The 19,137-nt window shown below is 40.5% G+C and overlaps 1 protein-coding gene across 1 annotated transcript in view; it reads left to right on the top strand.

Annotated features, from left to right (window-relative positions):
• Positions 1-1,361: 1,361 nt before the first annotated feature.
• ANTXRL (ANTXR like) overlaps positions 1,362-19,137 on the top strand; it is a 61,138-nt gene continuing 43,362 nt past the window's right edge. The window contains exon 1 of the mRNA XM_059397689.1: positions 1,362-1,639. Coding sequence (XP_059253672.1) covers positions 1,362-1,639 — 278 coding nt within the window. The remainder of the gene's footprint in view (positions 1,640-19,137) is intronic.

Here is a 19,137-nt window from a genome sequence, read left to right as displayed (position 1 = left end):
TCTTCCCACAACACCAATAAAAGTTTAAAAGCTTTATTTTTAAAATGTCATTTACATTAAGAGCAAAAATATAAGATATTTAGGGAAGGCACTTGACAAAAAAAGGGTCTTCATAGGGAAATTTATATCCAAGGCACTGGAAAAGATATAAATAAATGGAGACATTGCCAGGTTCACTGATACTGGGAGTCCAGATGGCAGATTCAAATCAGACCAAAGAGTATCTATACATTAATGATCAATTAATTAATTTAATTCATTAATTAAATTAATTAACTACAGTGTTACTGTAATCAAGTATTAAAAATTTGGGGAGACTTTTCATAAGATCAGGCAACTAAAACAAATGGCCAATGGCCAATCTAAATTCAAAACTGGATATTTTGAAAGTATTGCTCATGGCAATTATCAGCTCCTACTGTTCTCAGAGGCTACAGTGTGTAAAGTTATCTAGAATCAATTTAGAAGAATCATAAGCCTATGATCTAAGTGAAAAGTAAGAGGTAAGAACAAGAAGATCTAAAATTTATATGAGATTTAAATAGTGTTTCTAAAATTTATATGAAAGAGCAAATGGGTTTTCCATGTTTTTCCATGAAGCAGAGACAAGCCATCTCCACTCAGCTCTCTTTACATTTCTGATCCACAGACACTGTGCACATAGGAAATGGTTCTTGTTTTATGTCATTAATTTGCAGGTGGTTTGTTACACAGCAGTAGATAACTGGAATGTCCCTCATTCACAAAGGACTTTGGAATGCTTTCACCTTCTAGACCTTCTAGATCCTTCCATGTCCATGGGTGGCTTCAGTGTTCACATCAATGATGATTACTGTACTCTAGTCTCCCAGCTCCTGGACCTCTTCACCCACAGGGATGTCCCCATCTAAGCCACCTCAGCTGCCACCTTTGAGTTATGAAAAAGCAGGATCTTGAGGATTTTAATGCCCACCTGGAGGGTTTAGGATACGAGACAAATGGCGGCCTCATCTTATCCCACCCCACTCCCCGCCCCCACCCAAAAATCCCAGGACTCTTGCCTGGGGTTGTCAGAAGTCAGGACACTGAGCAGAGCGGCAGGTCATAAAGTCACCATGCCAACCCTCCTGCCCATCATAACAAGGCCTTCTGCCCTGGGGGCACGGAGGAAGGAAAGCGCAGGTAGTGGGGCCATCGCCCCAGAGCCAGCCACTTACCTCTTCCGCCCAAAGGGCAGGTAGCAGGTGGAGGCTTGAAGTGGGTCTTGGGAAAGGGCTGGAGAGGCAGAGTCTTCCTTAGCACAGGAGGAGTCCACCGAGGCAGCAGCCTGGGGCGACCTGAAGTGGCCAGAATCCAGCAACATCGCGAGAGCGGCCCAGAAAATGGGAAGCCGCAGCCTGGGTTTGCCAGGCCCTGCACTCTTCCTGCTGCTGATATTGCCGCCTCCGCTGCTGAGAGCCGGAAGCTTCCTGCACACGATCAAGGCCTCCAGAGACATGAATGAACCCGGTCAGAGCAGGAAAAGCCAACACCACAACCCCCGCCCACATGGGAAAGTCCTCCAACCCAACAGCGGTCCGAGCCGCTACTTACCGGAGATCCGGATAGACGAGTCCAAAAAATGCCAGAGTAATTTTGATCTTTACTTCATCTTGGACAAGTGAGTGGCGCTCCTGCCCTACCCAACGCCCCAAAGGCAGAGCGATCCCTGAGGCTAATATGGGCAAGAGGGGACCAAAGGGGATGCCAGCTTCCGTGAGGGGAGGGAAAGGGGATTCTTTCCCTCAAGAAATCTCTGCAGACTCGTTCTTGAGACAGAAGGAATGCCCACAAGAATTTGTTCTCTGGGACTTTTCCTTTTGGAAAGGAGAAAAGGCCACAATAGGGTTTTGGGGTGGCTCTCAGTCCCTCCTCTGACAGGGCCAGGATTTGTGCCCTGCATGTCCCTTAAACAGCTGGAGGGGCAGGTGATTGCTAGAAGCTCTTTCTAGTTAGAAGCTCGCTGGGTTTCAGTTTCTGTCTGTATGGTTTTTTGCTTGTGTTGCTTTTCACCCACGTGGATTCTATTTTTACTGGGCACCAGAGAGATTGCCCTGTTGCTTCTGGTGGGCATTCTCAGACTGTCACTGCTTAGAAAATCCTTTGCTTTCCTTCCCAGACTTTTGCTTCCTTCTTCAACCCCTTGGAGACCATGTTCTGGATTTAGTGCACTTCCAGAACAGCTAGGTCTGGCCAGCTGTTGTCCTGGGAAGCTGGGTTGTGCCTTGGGCACCCTGTAGCCCTCAGAGAAGGAAAGGGGGTGGATATTCATCCTGGGTGGATATTCGTTTCTAACTGGCGTGTTGGATTGAGAATGAACTTTACTGGGTCAATACTATCAGTGGTATGAGAATAATATTATTAAAGCACATTTTGGTTTCCAAAACCCTCCCACTTACACTTCATCCTCAAAACCACTCTGGGATGTAGAGTAGGGAAGATATTTGCACTTGCTATCTCCTGGAAAGGGGGTGGGATCTGGAAGTTGGATGAAGTAGCCCACAGGCTGGTAGGGATGACAGGACTCTGGCTTCCTGTGTACCCTGATTACAGCATCCCAGGCTGTACTGCCTCTGGTTCCTCTTATTCTCTGTGGAAGCTGATGACCTGGGGGTTGGGGGGGGGGGGGCAAGTGTGTGGCCAGCCACCGGCTTCTGAACAAAACCAGCAGAGCTGGGAGCCGCTCTGTCCCCTGGAATAAGTTCCTCCTCACTGTCTAGTGAAGGGACTTCTGAATTGCTCTGAGCAGGTCTTGCCTCAATGATATTTGGCCCAGCCCAGGGAGGTGATGATTTCTCTCTTAGGCATTAGGGTTGGAGTTAGGAAGACTCTTGTTTGTTGGGAGATTTTTGATTACTGATTCAATTTCTTTGCTGCTTTTGGATCTGTTCAGGTATTCTACTTCTTCCTGTTTCAGCTTTGGTAGTTTATATGTTTCTAGGAATTTATCTATTTCTTCATTTGTTGGCATATATATGCTCACAATATTCTCTTATAATTGTTTGTATTTCTTCAGTGTTGGTTGTGATCCTTCCTCTTTCATTTATGATTTTATTTTTTTAAAGATTTTATTTATTTATTTGACAGAGATCACAGGTAGGCAGAGAGGCAGGCAGAGAGAGAGAGAGAGGAGGAAGCAGGCTCCCTGCTGAGCAGAGACCCTGATGTGGGGCTCGATCCCAGGACCCTGGGAACATGACCTGAGCCAAAGGCAGAGGCATTAACGCACTGAGCCACCCAGGCCCCCCATTCATGATTTTATTTATGTTGGTCCTTTTCTTTTTGATAAGTCCAGCTAGGGGTCTATCAATCTTGCTAATTCTTTCAAAGAACCAGCTCCTAGTTTCATTGATCTGTTCTTTTTTTATGTATTTCTGTATCATTGATTTCTTCTCTAATCTTTATTATTTCTGATTTAGGCTCTATTTTCTCATCTTTTTCCAGCTCCTGGGTGTAAGGTTGGGTCTTGTGTTTGAGACTTCTCTCACTGTGTTGCTATATACTTCCCTCAGGACCACCTTTGCTGCATCCCAAAGGAATTTAACTGTTGTGTTTTCATTTTCATTTGCTTTAATAATAAAAAATATATTTTTTAATTCTTCTTTAATTTCTTGGTTGACCCATTCATTCTACAGTAGAATGTTCTTTGACCTCCACATATTTGTGGTCATTCCAAATTTTTTCATGTGGTTGACTTCAAGTTTTATAGCATTGTGGTTTGGAAATATGCAGGGAGTGATCCCAGTCTTTTGGTACTGGCTGAGACCTGATTTGTGACTTAGTATGTGATCTATTCTGGAGAATGCCCCATATACAGTCAAGAAGAATGTGTATTCTGCTGCTTTTGGATGAAATGCTCTAAATATATCTGTGAAGTCCAATTAGTCTAGTGTATCATCCAAAACACTTGTTTCCTTGTTATTGTTCTGCTTCCATGATTTGCCATTTTCATGGGTGGGATATTAAAGTCCTCTAATATTATTATATTATTATCAATTAGTTTCTTTAATTTTGTTATTAATTGGTTTGTATATTTGGCTTCTCCCAAGTTAGAGGCATAAATATTTACACCTGTTAGATCTTGGATAAACCCCTTTATTATGATATAGTATCCTTCTTCATCTCTTATTACAGTCTTCGCTTTAAAATCTAGTTTGTCTGATAATATGGATGGCTACCTTGGCTTTCTTTTGATCTCCATTAGCATGGTAAATTGTTCTCCACCCCCTCACTTTCAGTCTGGAGGTGTCTCTGGGTCTAAAATGAGTCTCTTATAAGCAGCACATCAATGTGTCTTTTTTTTAATCCAATCTGATATCCTATGTCTTTTGATTGGAACATTTAGCCCATTTACATTCAGAGTAATTATTGAAAGATATTAATTTAGTGCCATTGTATTACCTGTAAAATTGCTGTTCCTGTTAATTGTCTCTGTTCCTTTCTGGTCTTTACTACTTTGGGGTATGCCCCCTCCCTCTCTCTCTGTTACTTTTGAGCTCACAGGATCCCTTTAATATTTGTTGCAGGGCTGGTTTAGTGATCACATAGTCCTTTAGTTTTTGTTTCTCCTGGAAACTCTTTACCTCTCCAACTATCCTTAATGACAGCCTTGCTGGATAAAGTATTCTTGGCTGCACACTTTCCAGTTTAGCATGTTGAATATATCATGCCAGTCCTTTCTGGCCTGCCGGGTCTTTGTGGGCAGGTCTGCTACCAACCTTATGTGTCTGCCTTTGTAGATTCAGGGCCTCTTGTACCCAGCTGCTTTGAGATTTTCTCTTTATCTTTGAAATTTGTAAGCTTCACTATTATATGTCGGGGTGTTGACCTATTTTTATTGATTTTGAAAGGGGTTCTCTGTGCCTCCTAGAGCTGAATGCCTGTTTCCTTCCCCCAGATTAGAGAAGTTCTCAACTATAATTTGTTCAAATAAACCTTCTGCCCCTTTCTCCCTCTCTTCATCTTCTGGGCCCCCTATTATCCAGCTATTATTTTGCTTTATGGAAATAAGTCTCTCTTTGTGATCTAATAGGTTTTTTTTTCTCTCTTCTTTTCAGCTTCATTATTTTCCATCATGAAAATATTTTATATTTTACAGATATAAATCTGCTATAGCACTGACTCTTTCTTCTGCTCATTCATCTTCATTTTTATGTCCTCCACTTTGGACTGCATCACAGTTATAGAATTTTTAATTTTGGACTGACCAGATTTTATTTCATTTATTTCGAGGTAAGGAATTCCTTAGTGTCTTCCATGCTTTTTTCAAGCCTATCTAGTATCTAGAATCATTCTAAAGTTCTAATTCAGACATCTTACTTATATCTGTATTGATTAAATCCCTGGCAGGGAGTACTACCTGCTTTTCTTTCTTTTGGGGTGAATTTCTCCATCTTGTCATTTTGTCCAGAAAAGAAAAGAGAGGAGGAGAAAAAAACAATAATAACAATAAAAAAAGACAAAGCAAACAAAGACAAAAACAAAATAAATAAAACAAAATAAAACGAACCAGATCCTGGGTATGTTTTAGTCTGCTTGTTAAAGGAAACAAGATCCACTTACATCAACTTGGATGGAACTGGACAGTACTATGCTAAGTGAAATAAGTCAATAAGAGAAACACAATTATATGCTTTTACTCATATGTGGAACGTAAGGAGTAGTGCAGAGGACAATAGGAGTGTGGGGGGGAACTGAATGGGAAGAAATCAGAGAGGGATAAAAACTATATGAGACACTTGACTCCAGGAAACAAACTGAGAGTTGCAGAAAGGGAGGTGGATGGGGGATGGGGTAACTGAGTGATGGGCATTAAGGAGGGCATATGATGTGATGAGCACAGGGCGTTATAGTGAACTGATGAACATTTGAATATTATATCAAAACCAATGATGTACTATACCTTGGTTAACTGAATTTAAATTTAAAAAATAAATATAAAAATTTAAAAATAGAAAAAATAATAAAAATTTTTAAAACTAGACCCAAAAATAAGAAAAAAAGACTTTTAATATAAAGTGAAATACAATGATGGGAAAAAATAAATATGTATATAATGTGTACATATAAACACAAAATTTAAAAGAATTGAAAAAATAAGAAAATAACTGGAAAAAAATAATACTGAAAGCCTAAAGAATAAAGAATGCTGTATACTGTTTTCCCTCAAGTGCTGAAGTTTTGCAGCCTTCTATGATCTGTAAACTTGGTGTGAAATAATTGTTTGTGTTGGTCTTCTAGAGGGGAGGCCTGCTGCACTGACTCTCAGTGGCATTCGCCCTGGTGGAAATGTACCTCCAGTGTGAAGGGAGTTAGGGCTTGGCGTAAGCAGCTCTGGACTCCACTCTGTGGCACTGTTTTCCTGCTTGAAGGCTTTCAGTGCTGATGGGGCCCTGCTCTCTAGTCCTGGAGCTAAAAACTCACTCCCCCAACTCTTCAATGAGCCCTCACAGAAAAGTAGTCAATGACTCTTGTCTCCCTGGTTTTCATTGCTAATCTGGGTTCACCCAGCCTATGACTGAGCATTTTTATCTCAGATGCATGACCGAGTTTCAAAACTCCAAATTTTTCTGACTCCTGCCGTTCAGATACAAGCTATTTTTCTCCAAGTGATGAGAGAGGGTCTTGCCTCACTATTGCCTTTTGCTGGACCCTCCCAGGAAAGCAGTCACACAACTCTGCAATGGTTCACAGTTTAAGGCATGGCAGAGCAGAAAACTGGTACCTAGACTCATTGTTCTCACCCAGCTTCCTTGCTCTGATGCCTGGGAACTCTGCCACATTTGGGCATACCTGTTCTTGTGACCGTGGGGATCCTACAATCACACTGTCCCATCTGGAATACCACTCCACTTTGCCCCCTGAATACCTTTAAGCCAGGGACATCCCCCAATGTAATACACTGCAAGAAGTTTTGATTTTACACTCTACTGCTCCAGAAGCATGCTCCTACCTATGCAGTATCCTCAGCTATTTCTCCCTGGATTCATCTAACTTCCCATCTTTCAAAAGATGGTCACTTTTCTACCTGTAGACTTGCAGCATTTCTTTTCTCAGATTGTCAATTGACTTCTCATGTGTTTAGAATGATTAGACAACTATCTAGGTGTATGTGAGGAACCAGACAAACTTAGGATGTCCTTCACCATCTTCTGTTTGTACATTTCTTTAGAAAAATGCCTATTGAACTCCTTTGCCCATTTTTGAGTTGTTTTATTTTTATTGTTGAGTTGTAAGAATTTTTTTTAATTTATTTTTTATTTTCAGCATAACAGTATTCATTGTTTTTGCACCATACCCAGTTCTCCATGCAATCCCTACCCTCTATAATACCCACCACCTGGTACCCCAACCTCCCACCCCCTGCTCCTTCAAAACCCTCATATTGTTTTTCAGAGTCCATAGTCTCTCATGATTCACCTCCCCTTCCAATTTCCTTCAACTCCCTTCTTCTCTCCATCTCCCCATGTCCTCCATGCTATTAGTTACGCTCCACAAATAAGTGAAACCATATGATAATTGACTCTCTGCTTGACTTATTTCACTCATCATAATCTCTTCCAGTCCCGTCCATGTTGCTACAAAAGTTGGGTATTCGTCCTTTCTGATGGAGGCATAATACTCCATAGTGTAGATGGACCACATCTTCCTTATCCATTCGTCTGTTGAAGGGCATCTTGGTTCTTTCCACAGTTTGGTGACCGTGGCCATTGCTGCTATAAACATTGGGGTACAGGTGGCCCTTCTTTTCACTGCATCTGTATCTTTGGGGCAAATACCCAGTAGTGCAATGGAAGGGTCATAGGGAAGTTCTATTGTTAATTTCTTGAGGAATCTCCACACTGTTCTCCAAAGAGGCTGCACCAACTTGCATTCCCACCAAAAGTGTAAGAGAGTTGTAGGAATTCTTATATGCTCTAGATAGCAGTTCCTTTTCAAATATATGATTTGCCAATGTTCTCTCTCATTCATTAGGTTATCATTTCATTTTTTTATGCTATCCTTTGTACAAAAGTTTTTAATTTTGATATTTGGTTTATCTATTTTTCTTTTATTGCTTGTGTTTTGGGTGTGATATCCAAAATACCATTACCAAATCCAACTTCATAAGGCTTTTTCTCTGTGTTTTCTTCTTAAAGTTTACATACAGACCTTTGCACAGACCCTAGAGTCACTAACATGTATGGAGAAAACATTAAGATATTTTTGTATCCCTGGAATGATTAAGGAGACTATGCTAGAGTTTAGGCACAAGATCCCTTTAGAAGTATGCATTTTACTTATTTTTCTAGCATTTTGTATTTTTTATGTTATGATAGTCACCATACAGTACATCATTAGTTTTTGATGTAGTGTTCCCTAATTGATTGATTGTGAATAACACCCAGTGCTCCATGCAATCTATGCTCTCCTTAAATACCCATCACCAGGTTCACCCATCCCCCACCCCCCTCTTCTAAAATCCTCAGTTTTGTTTCTCAGAGTCCATAGTGTCTTGTGGTTTGTCTCCCCCTCCATTTCCCACACTTTATTTTTTCCTTCCTTCTAATGTTCTCCATGCCATTCCTTATGTTCCACAAATAAGTGAAACCATATGATAATTGACTTTCTCTGCTTGACTTATTTCACTTAGCATAATCTCCTCCAGTCCTATCCATGTTGATGCAAAAGTTGGTATTCATCCCTTCTGATGGCTGAGCAATATTCCATTGTGTATAGGTACCACATCTTCTCTATCCATTCATCTGTTGAATGGCATCTCAGCTCTTTCCATACTTTGGCTATTGTGGACATTGCCACTATGAACAGTGGGGTGCAGGGGTCCTTTCTTTTCACTACATCTGTATCTTTGGGGTAAATACCCAGTAGTGTAATTGCTGAGTCATAGGGTAGCACTATTTTAATTTTTTGAGGACGATCCATACTGTTTTCCAAAGTGGCAGTACCAACTTGCATTCCCACAACAGTGTAAGAGGGTTCCCCTTTTCACTTGTTGCTTCTTGCTTTGTCAATTTTTGCCATTCTAACTTATGTAAGATGGTATCTCAATGTGAGGGGTTTTTTTATTAACTTATAATGTATTATTTGTTTCAGTGGTACAGGTCTGGGATTCATCATTCATACACAATTGACAGCACTCACCATAGCACATACCCTCCCCAATATCCATCACACAACCATCCCATCCCTCCCACACCTATCCCTCTGGCAACCCTTAGCTTGTTTCCTGAGATTAAGAATCTCTTATGCTTTGTCTACCTCTCTGGTTCCATCTTGTTTCATTTTACCCTCCCTTCCCCTAGGATTCTCTGTATTTTTTCTCAAATTCCTCATATCAGTGAGATCATATGATAATTTTCTTACTTTGATCGACTCATTTTACTTAGCATAATACCCTCTAGTTCCATTCACGTTGTTGCAAATGGCAAGATTTCATGGTTTTTGATGACTGCATAGTATTCCATTGTATATAGATACCACATCTTCTTTATCCATTCATCTGTTGATGAACGTCTAAGCTCTTTCCATAGTTTGGTTATTGTAGACATTGACACTCTAAACATTCGGGTATACGTGCCCCTTCAGAACACTGCATTTATATCTTTAGGGTAAATACCCAGTAGTGTAATTGCTGGGTCATAGAGTAGCTCTATTTTCAACTTTTTGAGAAACTTCCATACTGTATTCCAGAGTGTCTGCATCACCTTGCATTTCCACCAACAGCGTAGGAGGGTTCCCCTTTTTCTGCATCCTCGTCAACACCTGTCAATTCCTGACTTTTTAATTTTAGGCATTCTGATGAGGTGGTATCTCACTGTGTGGTTTTGGTTCCCTGATCCTGAGGGATGTAGAGCACTTTCTCATGTGTCTGTTGGCCATTTGAATGTCTTTTTTGCAGAAATGTCTCTGCATGTCTTCTGTACCTTTCTTGATTGGATTCTTTGTTCTTTGGGTGTTGAATTTGGTATGTTCTTTATAAATTTTAGATACTAGCCCTTTATCTGATATGTCATTTACAAATATCTTCTCCCATTTTGTCAGTTGTCCTTTGGTTTTGTTGACTCTGTGCAACAGAGTTTACTTTTCTGTGCAAAAGCTTTTGATCTTGATGAATTCCCAAAAGTTCATCTTTGTCCTTGCTTCCCTTGTTTTTGACGGTGTTTCCAGGAAGAAGTTGCTCTGGCTGAGGTAAGGAAGGATGCTGACTGTGTTCTCAAGGATTTTGATGGATTCCTTTCTCACATTGAGGTCTTTCATCCATTTTGAATCTATTTTTGTATGTGGTGTAAGGAAATGGTTCAGTTTCATTCTTCTGCATGTGGCTATCCAATTTTCCCAACAACATTTGTTGAAGAAACTGTCTGTTTTTTCACTGGACATTTTTTCCTGCTTTGTCGAAGATTCGTTGCCCATAGAGTTTGTGGATCCACTTCTGGACTCTCTATTCTGTTCCATTGATCTGTATGCCTGTTTTTCAGCCACTGCCATACTGTCTTGATTATTACAGCTTTGTAGCAGTGCTTAAAGTCTGGAATTGTGATGCTGCCAACTTTTTCTTTTTTCTTTTTCAACATTCCTCTGACTATTTAGGGTCTTTTCTGATTCCATACAAATTTTAGATTTATTTGTTCCATTTCTTTGAAAAAAAACTAATGGTATTTTGATACGGATTGCATTAAATGTGTAGATTGCTCTTGGTAGCATAGACATTTTCACAAAATTTTTCTACCAATCCATGAGCATGGAAAGTTTTTCCATTTCTTCTTGTCTTCCTCAATTTCTTTCATGAGTACTTTATAATTTTCTGAGTATATATGTTTTTCTTCTTTGGTTAGATTTATTCCTATGTATCTTATGGTTTTGGGTGCAATTGCAAATGCACCCAACTCCTTAATTGCTCTTTCTTCTGTCTTGTCATTGGTGTATTGAAATGCAAATTATTTCTGTGCATTGATTTTATATCCTGACACTATAATGAATTCCTGTATGAGGTCTAGCAGTTTCTTTTTTTTAATTAAATTTATTTATTTTCAGCATAACAGTATTCATTATTTTTTCACCACACCCAGTTCTCCATGCAATCCGTGCCCTCTATAATACCCACCACCTGGTACCCCAACCTCCCACCCACCCCCGCCACTTCAAACCCCTCACATTGTTTTTCAGAGTCCATAGTCTCTCATGATTCACCTCCCCTTCCAATTTCCCCCAACTCCCTTCTCCTCTCTAACTCCCCATGTCCTCCATGCTATTTGTTATGCTCCACAAATAAGTGAAACCTTATGATAATTGACTCTCTCTGCTTGACTTATTTCATTCAGCATAATCTCTTCCAGTCCCGTCCATGTTGCTACAAAAGTTGGGTATTCATCCTTTCTGATGGAGGCATAATACTCCATAGTGTATATGGCCCACATTTTCCTTATCCATTCGTCCGTTGAAAGGCATCTTGGTTCTTTCCACAGTTTGGCCACCGTGGCCATTGCTGCTATAAACACTGGGGTACAGATGGCCCTTCTTTTCACTACACCTGTATCTTTGGGGTAAATACACAGGAGTGCAATGGCGGGGTCATAGGGAATTCTATTTTTAATTTCTTGAGGAATCTCCACACTGTTCTTTAAAGAGGCTGCACCAGCCTGCATTCCCACCAACAGTGGAAGAGGGTTCCCCTTTCTCCACATCCCCTCCAACACATGTTGTTTCCTCTCTTGTTAATTTTGGCCATTCTAACTGGTATAAGGTGATATCTCAATGTGGTTTTAATTTGAATCTCCCTGAGGGCTAGTGATGATGAACATTTTTTCATGTGTCTGATAGCCATTTGTATGTCTTTATTGGAGAAGTGTCTGTTCATATCTTCTGCCCATTTTTTTATATGATTGCCTGTTTTGTGTGTGTTGAGTTTGAGGAGATCATTATAGATCCTGGATATCAACCTTTTGTCTGTACTATCATTTGCAAATATCTTTTCCCATTCTGTGGGTTGCCTCTTTGTTTTTTTGACTGTTTCCTTTGCTGTGCAGAAGCTTTTGATTTTTTTTCTATTTCTTTTTTTTTAATTTTTTATTTTTTATAAACATGTATTTTAATCCCCAGGGGTACAGGTCTGTGAATCAGCACTCATCAAAGCACATACCCTCCCCAATGTCCATAACCCCACCCCCCCTTCTCCAAACCCCCCTCCCCCCAGCAACCCTCAGTTTGTTTTGTAAGATTAAGAGTCACTTATGGTTTGTCTCCCTCCCAATCCCATCTTGTTTCATTGATTCTTCTCCTACCCACTTAAGCCCCCATGTTGCATCACCACTTCCTCATATCAGGGAGATCATATGATGGTTGTCTTTGTCTGCTTGACTCATTGAAGCTTTTGATTTTGATGAAGTCCCAAAAGTTTATTTTTGCTTTTGTTTCCTTTGCCTTTGGAGACATATCTTGACAGAAGTTGCTATGGCTGATATCGAAGAGATTACTGCCTATGTTCTCCTCTAGGATTCTGATGGATTCCTGTCTCACGTTGAGGTCTTTTATCCATTTTGAGTTTATCTTTGTGTACGGTGTAAGAGAATGGTCAAATTTCATTCTTCTACATATAGCTGTCCAGTTTTCCCAGCACCATTTATTAAAGAAACTGTCTTTTTTCCACTGTATATTTTTTCCTGTTTTGTCGAAGATTAATTGACCATAGAGTTGAGGGTCCATATCTAGGCTATCTACTCTGTTCCACTGGTCTATGTGTCTGTTTTTATGCCAGTACCATGTTGTCTTGGTGACCACAGACTTGTAATAAAGCTTGAAATCAGGTAATGTGATGCCCCCAGTTTTATTTTTGTTTTTCAACATTTCCTTAGCGATTCGGGGTCTCTTCTGATTCCATACAAATTTCTGGATTATTTGCTCCAGCTCTTTGAAGAATACTGGTGGAATTTTGATCAGAATGGCATTAAAAGTATAGATTGCTCTAGGCAGTATAGACATTTTAACAATGCTTATTCTTCCTATCCAAGAGCATGGAATGGTCTTCCATCTTTTTGTGTCTTCTTCAATTTCCTTCATGAGTGTTCTGCCGTTCTGCAGTTCCTCGAGTACAGATCCTTTACCTCTTTGGTTAGGTTTATTCCCAGGTATCTTATGGTTCTTGGTGCTATAGTAAATGGAATAGATTCTCTAATTTCCCTTTCTGTATTTTCATTGTTAGTGTATAAGAAAGCTACTGATTTCTGCACATTGACTTTGTATCCTGCCACGTTGCTGAATTGCTGTATGAGTTCTAGTAGTTTGGGGTGGAGTCTTTTGGGTTTTTCATATAAAGAATCATGTCATCTGCGAAGAGAGAGAGTATGACTTCTTCATTGCCAATTTGGATACCTTTTTATTTCTCTTTGTTGTCTGATTGCTGTTGCTAGGACTTCTAATACTATGTTGAACAAGAGTGGTGAAAGTGGGTATCCTTATCTTGTTCCTGATCTCAGTGGGAAAGCTGCAAGCTTTTTCCCATTGAGGATGATATTTGCTGTGGGTCTTTCATAGATAGATTTGATGAAGTTCAGGAATGTTCCCTCTATCCCTATACTTTGAAGCGTTTTAATCAGGAACGGATGCCGGATTTTGTCAAATGCTTTTTCTGCATCAATTGAGATGGTTCTTTTCTCTTCTCTTATTTATTTGGTCTATCACATTGACTTGTGAATGTTGAAGCATCCTTGTAGCCCAGGGATGAATCCCACCTGGTCATGGTGGATAATCTTTTTAATGTGCTGTTGGATCCTGTTTGCTAGGATCTTGTTGAGAATCTTAGCATCCATATTCATCAGTGATATTGGTCTGAAATTCTCCTTTTTGGTAGGGTCTTTGCCTGGTTTGGGGATCAGGGTAATGCTGGCTTCATAGAAAGAGTCTGGAAGTTTTCCTTCTGCTTCAATTTTTTGAAACAGCTTCAGGAGAATAGGTGTTATTTCTTCTTTGAAAGATTGGTAGAATTCTCCAGGGAATCCATCAGGTCCTGGGCTCTTGTTTTTTGGGAGGTTTTTGATCACTGCTTCAATCTCATTACTAGATATTGGTCTATTCAGATTGTCGATTTCTTCCTGGTTCTATTTTGGGAGTTTATAGTTTTCCAGGAATGCATCCATTTCATCAAGGTGGCTAAGCTTATTGGCATATAACTGTTGATAATAACTTCTGATGATTGTTTCTATTTCCTTGGTGTTACTTGTGATCTCTCCCTTTTCATTCATAATTTTATGAATTTGGGCTTTCTCTCTTTTCTTTTGGATTACTGTGGCCAGTGGCTTATTGATCTTATTGATTCTTTCAAAAAACCAACTTCTAATTTCATTGATACGTTCTACTGTATCTTTGGTTTCTACCTCATTGATCTCAGCTCTAATCTTGATGATTTCCCTTCTTATGTGTGGAGTTGGTTTGATTTGTTGTTGATTCTCCAGTTCTTTAAGATGTAGAGAAAGCTGCTGTGTTCTGGATTTTTCAATTTTTTTTGAGGGAGGCTTGGATGCCTATGTATTTCCCCCCTTAGGACCGCCTTTGCTGTATTCCATAGGTTTTGGACCAAAGTGTCTTCATTCTCATTGGTTTCCATGAGTTTCAGTTCTTCTTTGATCTCCTGGTTGATCCAAGCATTCTTAAGCAAGGTGGCCTTTAGCTTCCAAGTGTTTGAGTTCCTTCTGAACTTTTCCTTGTGATTAAGCTCCAGTTTCAAAGCATTGTGATCTGAGAATATGCAGGGAATAATCTCAGTCTTTTGGTATTGGTTGAGTCCTGATTTGTGACCCAGTATGTGGTCTATTCTTGAGAAGGTTCCATGTGCACTTGAGAAGAATGAGTATTCTGTTTTAGGGTGGAATGTTCTGTATATATCGATGAGGCCCATCTGTTCTAATGTGTCATTCAATGCTCTTGTTTCCTTATTGATTTTCTGCTTCGATGATCTATTTCTGAAAGAAGCGTGTTAAGATCTCCTACGATTAGTGTATTCATATCAATATGACTATTTATCTTGATTAACAGCTTTCTTATGTAATTGGCTGCTCCCATATTGGGGGCATAGATATTTACAATTGTTAGATCATCTTGGTGGATAGTCCTTTTAAGGATTATGTAGTGTCCCTCTGTATCTCTGACTACAGTCTTTAGTTTAAAATCTAATTTATCTGATATGACAATCACTACCCCAGCCTTCTTTTGAGGCCCATTGGCATGAAAAATGCTTCTCCATCCCTTCATTTTCAGTCTGGGTGTATCTTTAGGTTCAAATGGGTCTCTTGTAGACAACATATGGATGGGTCCTGTCGTTTTATCCAATCTGCAACCCTATGCCATTTTATGGGTGCATTTAGGCCATTCACATTGAGAGTCATTATTGCTAGATACGTTTTTATTGACATCGAGTTACCTTTGAAGTCTTTCTTTCTGTAGGTTGTCTCTATATTTCTGTTCAATGCTATTCTTAGGATTTTTCCTCTTTTATAGAACCCCCCTTAATATTTCCTGCAGTGTCGGCTTGGTGGTTGCATCGTCTTTTAAGCCTTGCCGGTCTTGGAAACTCTTTATCTCTCCATCCATTTTGAATGTCAGTCTTGCTGGATAAAGTATTCTTGGCTGCACGTTCTTCTCATTTAGTGCCCTGAATATATCTTGCCAGCCTTTTCTGGCTTGCCAGGTCTCTGTGGACAGGTCTGACGTTATTCTGATGGGCTTTCCTCTGTAAGTAAGGAGCCTCTTTGCCCTAGTGGCTTTCAATAGATTATACCTACAATTATAATTCCTCAATTTGACTATCAGGTGTCGTGATGTTTTTTTGGAATGTAAAATCTTTGGTGAAGACCGTTCAACCTCTAGTACATGAACGCTGGTTCCATTCGCGAGATTGGGAAAATTTTCATGAAGGACTTGTTCCACTATATCTTCTAGACTTCTTTCTTTCTCCTCCCCTTCAGGGATTCCAATAATTCTGACACTGGAACGTTTCATGGCATCATTTATTTCCCTGATTCTGTTTTCGTGGTTTCTAAGCTGTTGTTTCTAAGCCTGGAACAAAACAGGATCCTCCTGATCCTTTCTCTCTATCTGTTTGTCTTCCAGATCACTAATTCTATCTTCTGTCTCAGTTACCCTAGCTTTGAGAGAGTTTAGATTAGATTGGAACCCATTGAGAGCATTGTGAACCTCCTCCCTGGTAACTTTAAGCTCTGCCCTAACATTGTGAACATCCTGTCTGGTCGCTTTCAGCTCGGCCCTAATCAATTCTGTTTGGTCATCCATGGCTTTCTCCAACCTAGCTATTGCCTGCATAATTTTTAGCCTGAATTCTCTTTCTGACATATTGTCTATGTTGATATCCATTAGCTCTGTTGCAGAAGGTCCATCCTCTGTGTTTTTCTTTTGTTGGGCATTCCTCCTAGTCATTTTGGTGGGAGATGACTGAACAGATGTAGCTGGATGTATTAACCGTGGTGCAGTCAAGATACACCCTGGAACACTTCTGAGCAATCAGGATTCCCCACCCAAACGAGACACAAAAGAAAAGAAAAAGAAAAGAGATAGAAAGAGAGACAGGAAAGAAAGGGAAGATGAAAGAGAAGGTTCAGCCCATATGGGCCCCAAGGTAAGATATATGAAGTAGACAAACAAAAACAGACAAACAAAAAGACTGATAAAAGTATATGACAAGAGAAAAAAATATATATATATATATGCAAATAAAGGAAGAACCTCGTCAAAAAGAACCCCAAGTGTAAGATTTATATACTATCAGGACAAACCCAAAAACACTGAAACACTTGTGGAAGAAAAAGATGGAGAGTGGTTATAAATTCTCAGTGTGTGCGAGGAAGGTTGTTTTGATTCTTCCTGGATGTATCTTGATATCTTTGTTAAAGGACTCAACTTTCCTAAGATAAAGGGGGATTAAAAATTAGTTTACCTATAGGGGTAGTATTGATTGGGGAAAGGGGATTACTTTGAAGTTTAACTCTATATGAATATTAGAAGATAAAAATAAAAAGGAATAAACTAGACTAAACTAAACTAAAATTTAAAAAAAGGAATTAAAAAAATAGAAATGCGAAAGAAAAACATAGGTGTATGTATCAAAAAGTTCAGGTTAGAAGGTTATTACAGAATTTGATGTACTGGACAGCTCGCTGTGATGGTTATTAGGTTAAAGAAATTACCTATATATATTAAAAAAAAAAATGAACCAGAATAGTGGGAATGAATGATGTTCCCTGACTTAAATGAACCAGAATAGTGGGAGTCAATGATGCTCCCTGACTTAAGTCCTCCCGCCCCCCTCAAGGGGGTGGGCTCTGAGAAAACTGTTTTTTGTTTTTTGTTTTTTCAGGCTTTTGTTTTCTGGCGGTTTTTATGTTTGTTCACTTTTTTTTTTTCCTCACTTTGACCGCTTTTGATGGTTTTTGTAGTTTTAGAGGAAAACAAACCGCACCCTGATCTCCCTCTCAGAGAGAAGCCTCAGTCTGGCTGCAGAGCCTAAATAAATTCCCCCTTGGCTGCTGGAAGAGCAGGTTCCAAATCAAGGTCCCTGGGGATGCAGGATCTTTTGCTTGTACCCAAAGCCAAGGTAGTGGCGGCTGTCTGGGCGGCTCCAGACCGCCAGAGAGGTTCCAAGCAGCGATTGCACACTGAGATTTTCCCACTGGCCCTGGCTGGGAGTGCCTGGTCTTTCTGGGTCTAAGAGCACCTAGCTTGCGCGCACCAATTTCAGGGAAGGCTGAGGTTCGCGCGCGGGTCTCAGGCTCTGAAAATGGGGCGCAGGTCCGAGAGCACCAGGCTGGGCCTTTGCGCACCTCTCTGGGGGGAGAGTTTGGTGCAGGCTCTGAAACAATGGCATGTATCAAAGGGCACCAGCTTGGCTTTTATACGTCTCTCAGGGGAGTATCTCAGGCTCTATAGCAGGACTCTCGCATTCTGCCGCCCGTTGTGGCTCCCATCCCCTCACAGGAAACAGACCCCAGCGTTCTCGGCGCGCTGGCGGCTTAGGGACCAAGAGCTGGTTTCTCCGCAACACTCTCTCTGCCTTAGCACCAGGGGAGGCTGTCCTGGGACCAGGGACTTAAGCCCCTGTCCCTAGCCATCCCAATTCCCACAATTCCCCCCCCCCCCCCCCCCCCCCCCCCCCATTCCCACCACCCCCCCCCCCCCCCGAGATCCTTTGCTCTTTTGGAGTGCTTTCAACCAGTCTCCAAGTTAATGCTGGTCCCCAGATGCAGGGCACTCTCGCTCGTATTGCGTATTACTTTCCAACGGGTCGCCTCTGGTGGCTCCCTCCCCCTTTTGTTTATCTTCTGATATCAGTCACCGTTCCTACTCCACTTTACCTGCCCACTGGCGTCTTCTCCCCCTGTAGAGATCCAGACGTGTATAATTCTGATCTCAGGCTGATTTCATGGGTGATTGGAGTTCTTTGGTAGGTAATCAGCTCACTTTGGGGTACAAGTTGAAAAGGTGCCTCCTCCTACTTCCCCGCCGAGGTCTAGCAGTTTTGGAGTGGAGTCTTTCGGGTTTTCCACATAAAGTATCATATCATCAGCAAAGAGCAAGAGTTTGACGTCAGTTTGGATACCTTTTATTTCTTATTGCTGTCTGATTGCTAAGGCTAAGACTTCTGGTACTATGTTGAATAGCAGTGGTGACAGTGGACAGCCCTGCCATAGTTCCTGACCTTAAAGCAAAAGCTCTCAGTTTTTCCCTATTGAGAATGATATTCCCTGTGGTCTTTTCATAGATGGCTTTTATGATATTAAGGTATGTCCCTCTATCCCTACACTGTGAAGAGTTTTGATCAATAAAGGATCCTGTAATGTGTCAAATGCTTTTTCAGCATCTATTGAGAATATCATATGGTTCTTTTTCTTTTTTTATTAATATATTGTATCACATTGATGATTTGCACATGTTGAACCAACCTTGCAGCCCAGGAATAAATCCCACTTGGTCATGGTGAATAATCCTTTTAATGTACTGTTGGATCCTATTGGCTCGTATTTTGATGAGAATTTTTGCATCAGTGTTCATCAGGGATATTGGTCTGTAATTCTTCTTTTTCTTTTTTTTTTTTTTTTTTTTTTTTTTTTTTTTTTT

This window comes from Mustela nigripes, chromosome 4 (genome assembly GCF_022355385.1).
Source record: "Mustela nigripes isolate SB6536 chromosome 4, MUSNIG.SB6536, whole genome shotgun sequence".
Lineage (NCBI taxonomy): Eukaryota > Metazoa > Chordata > Mammalia > Carnivora > Mustelidae > Mustela > Mustela nigripes.
This window is presented reverse-complemented; position numbering and strand designations above follow the sequence as displayed.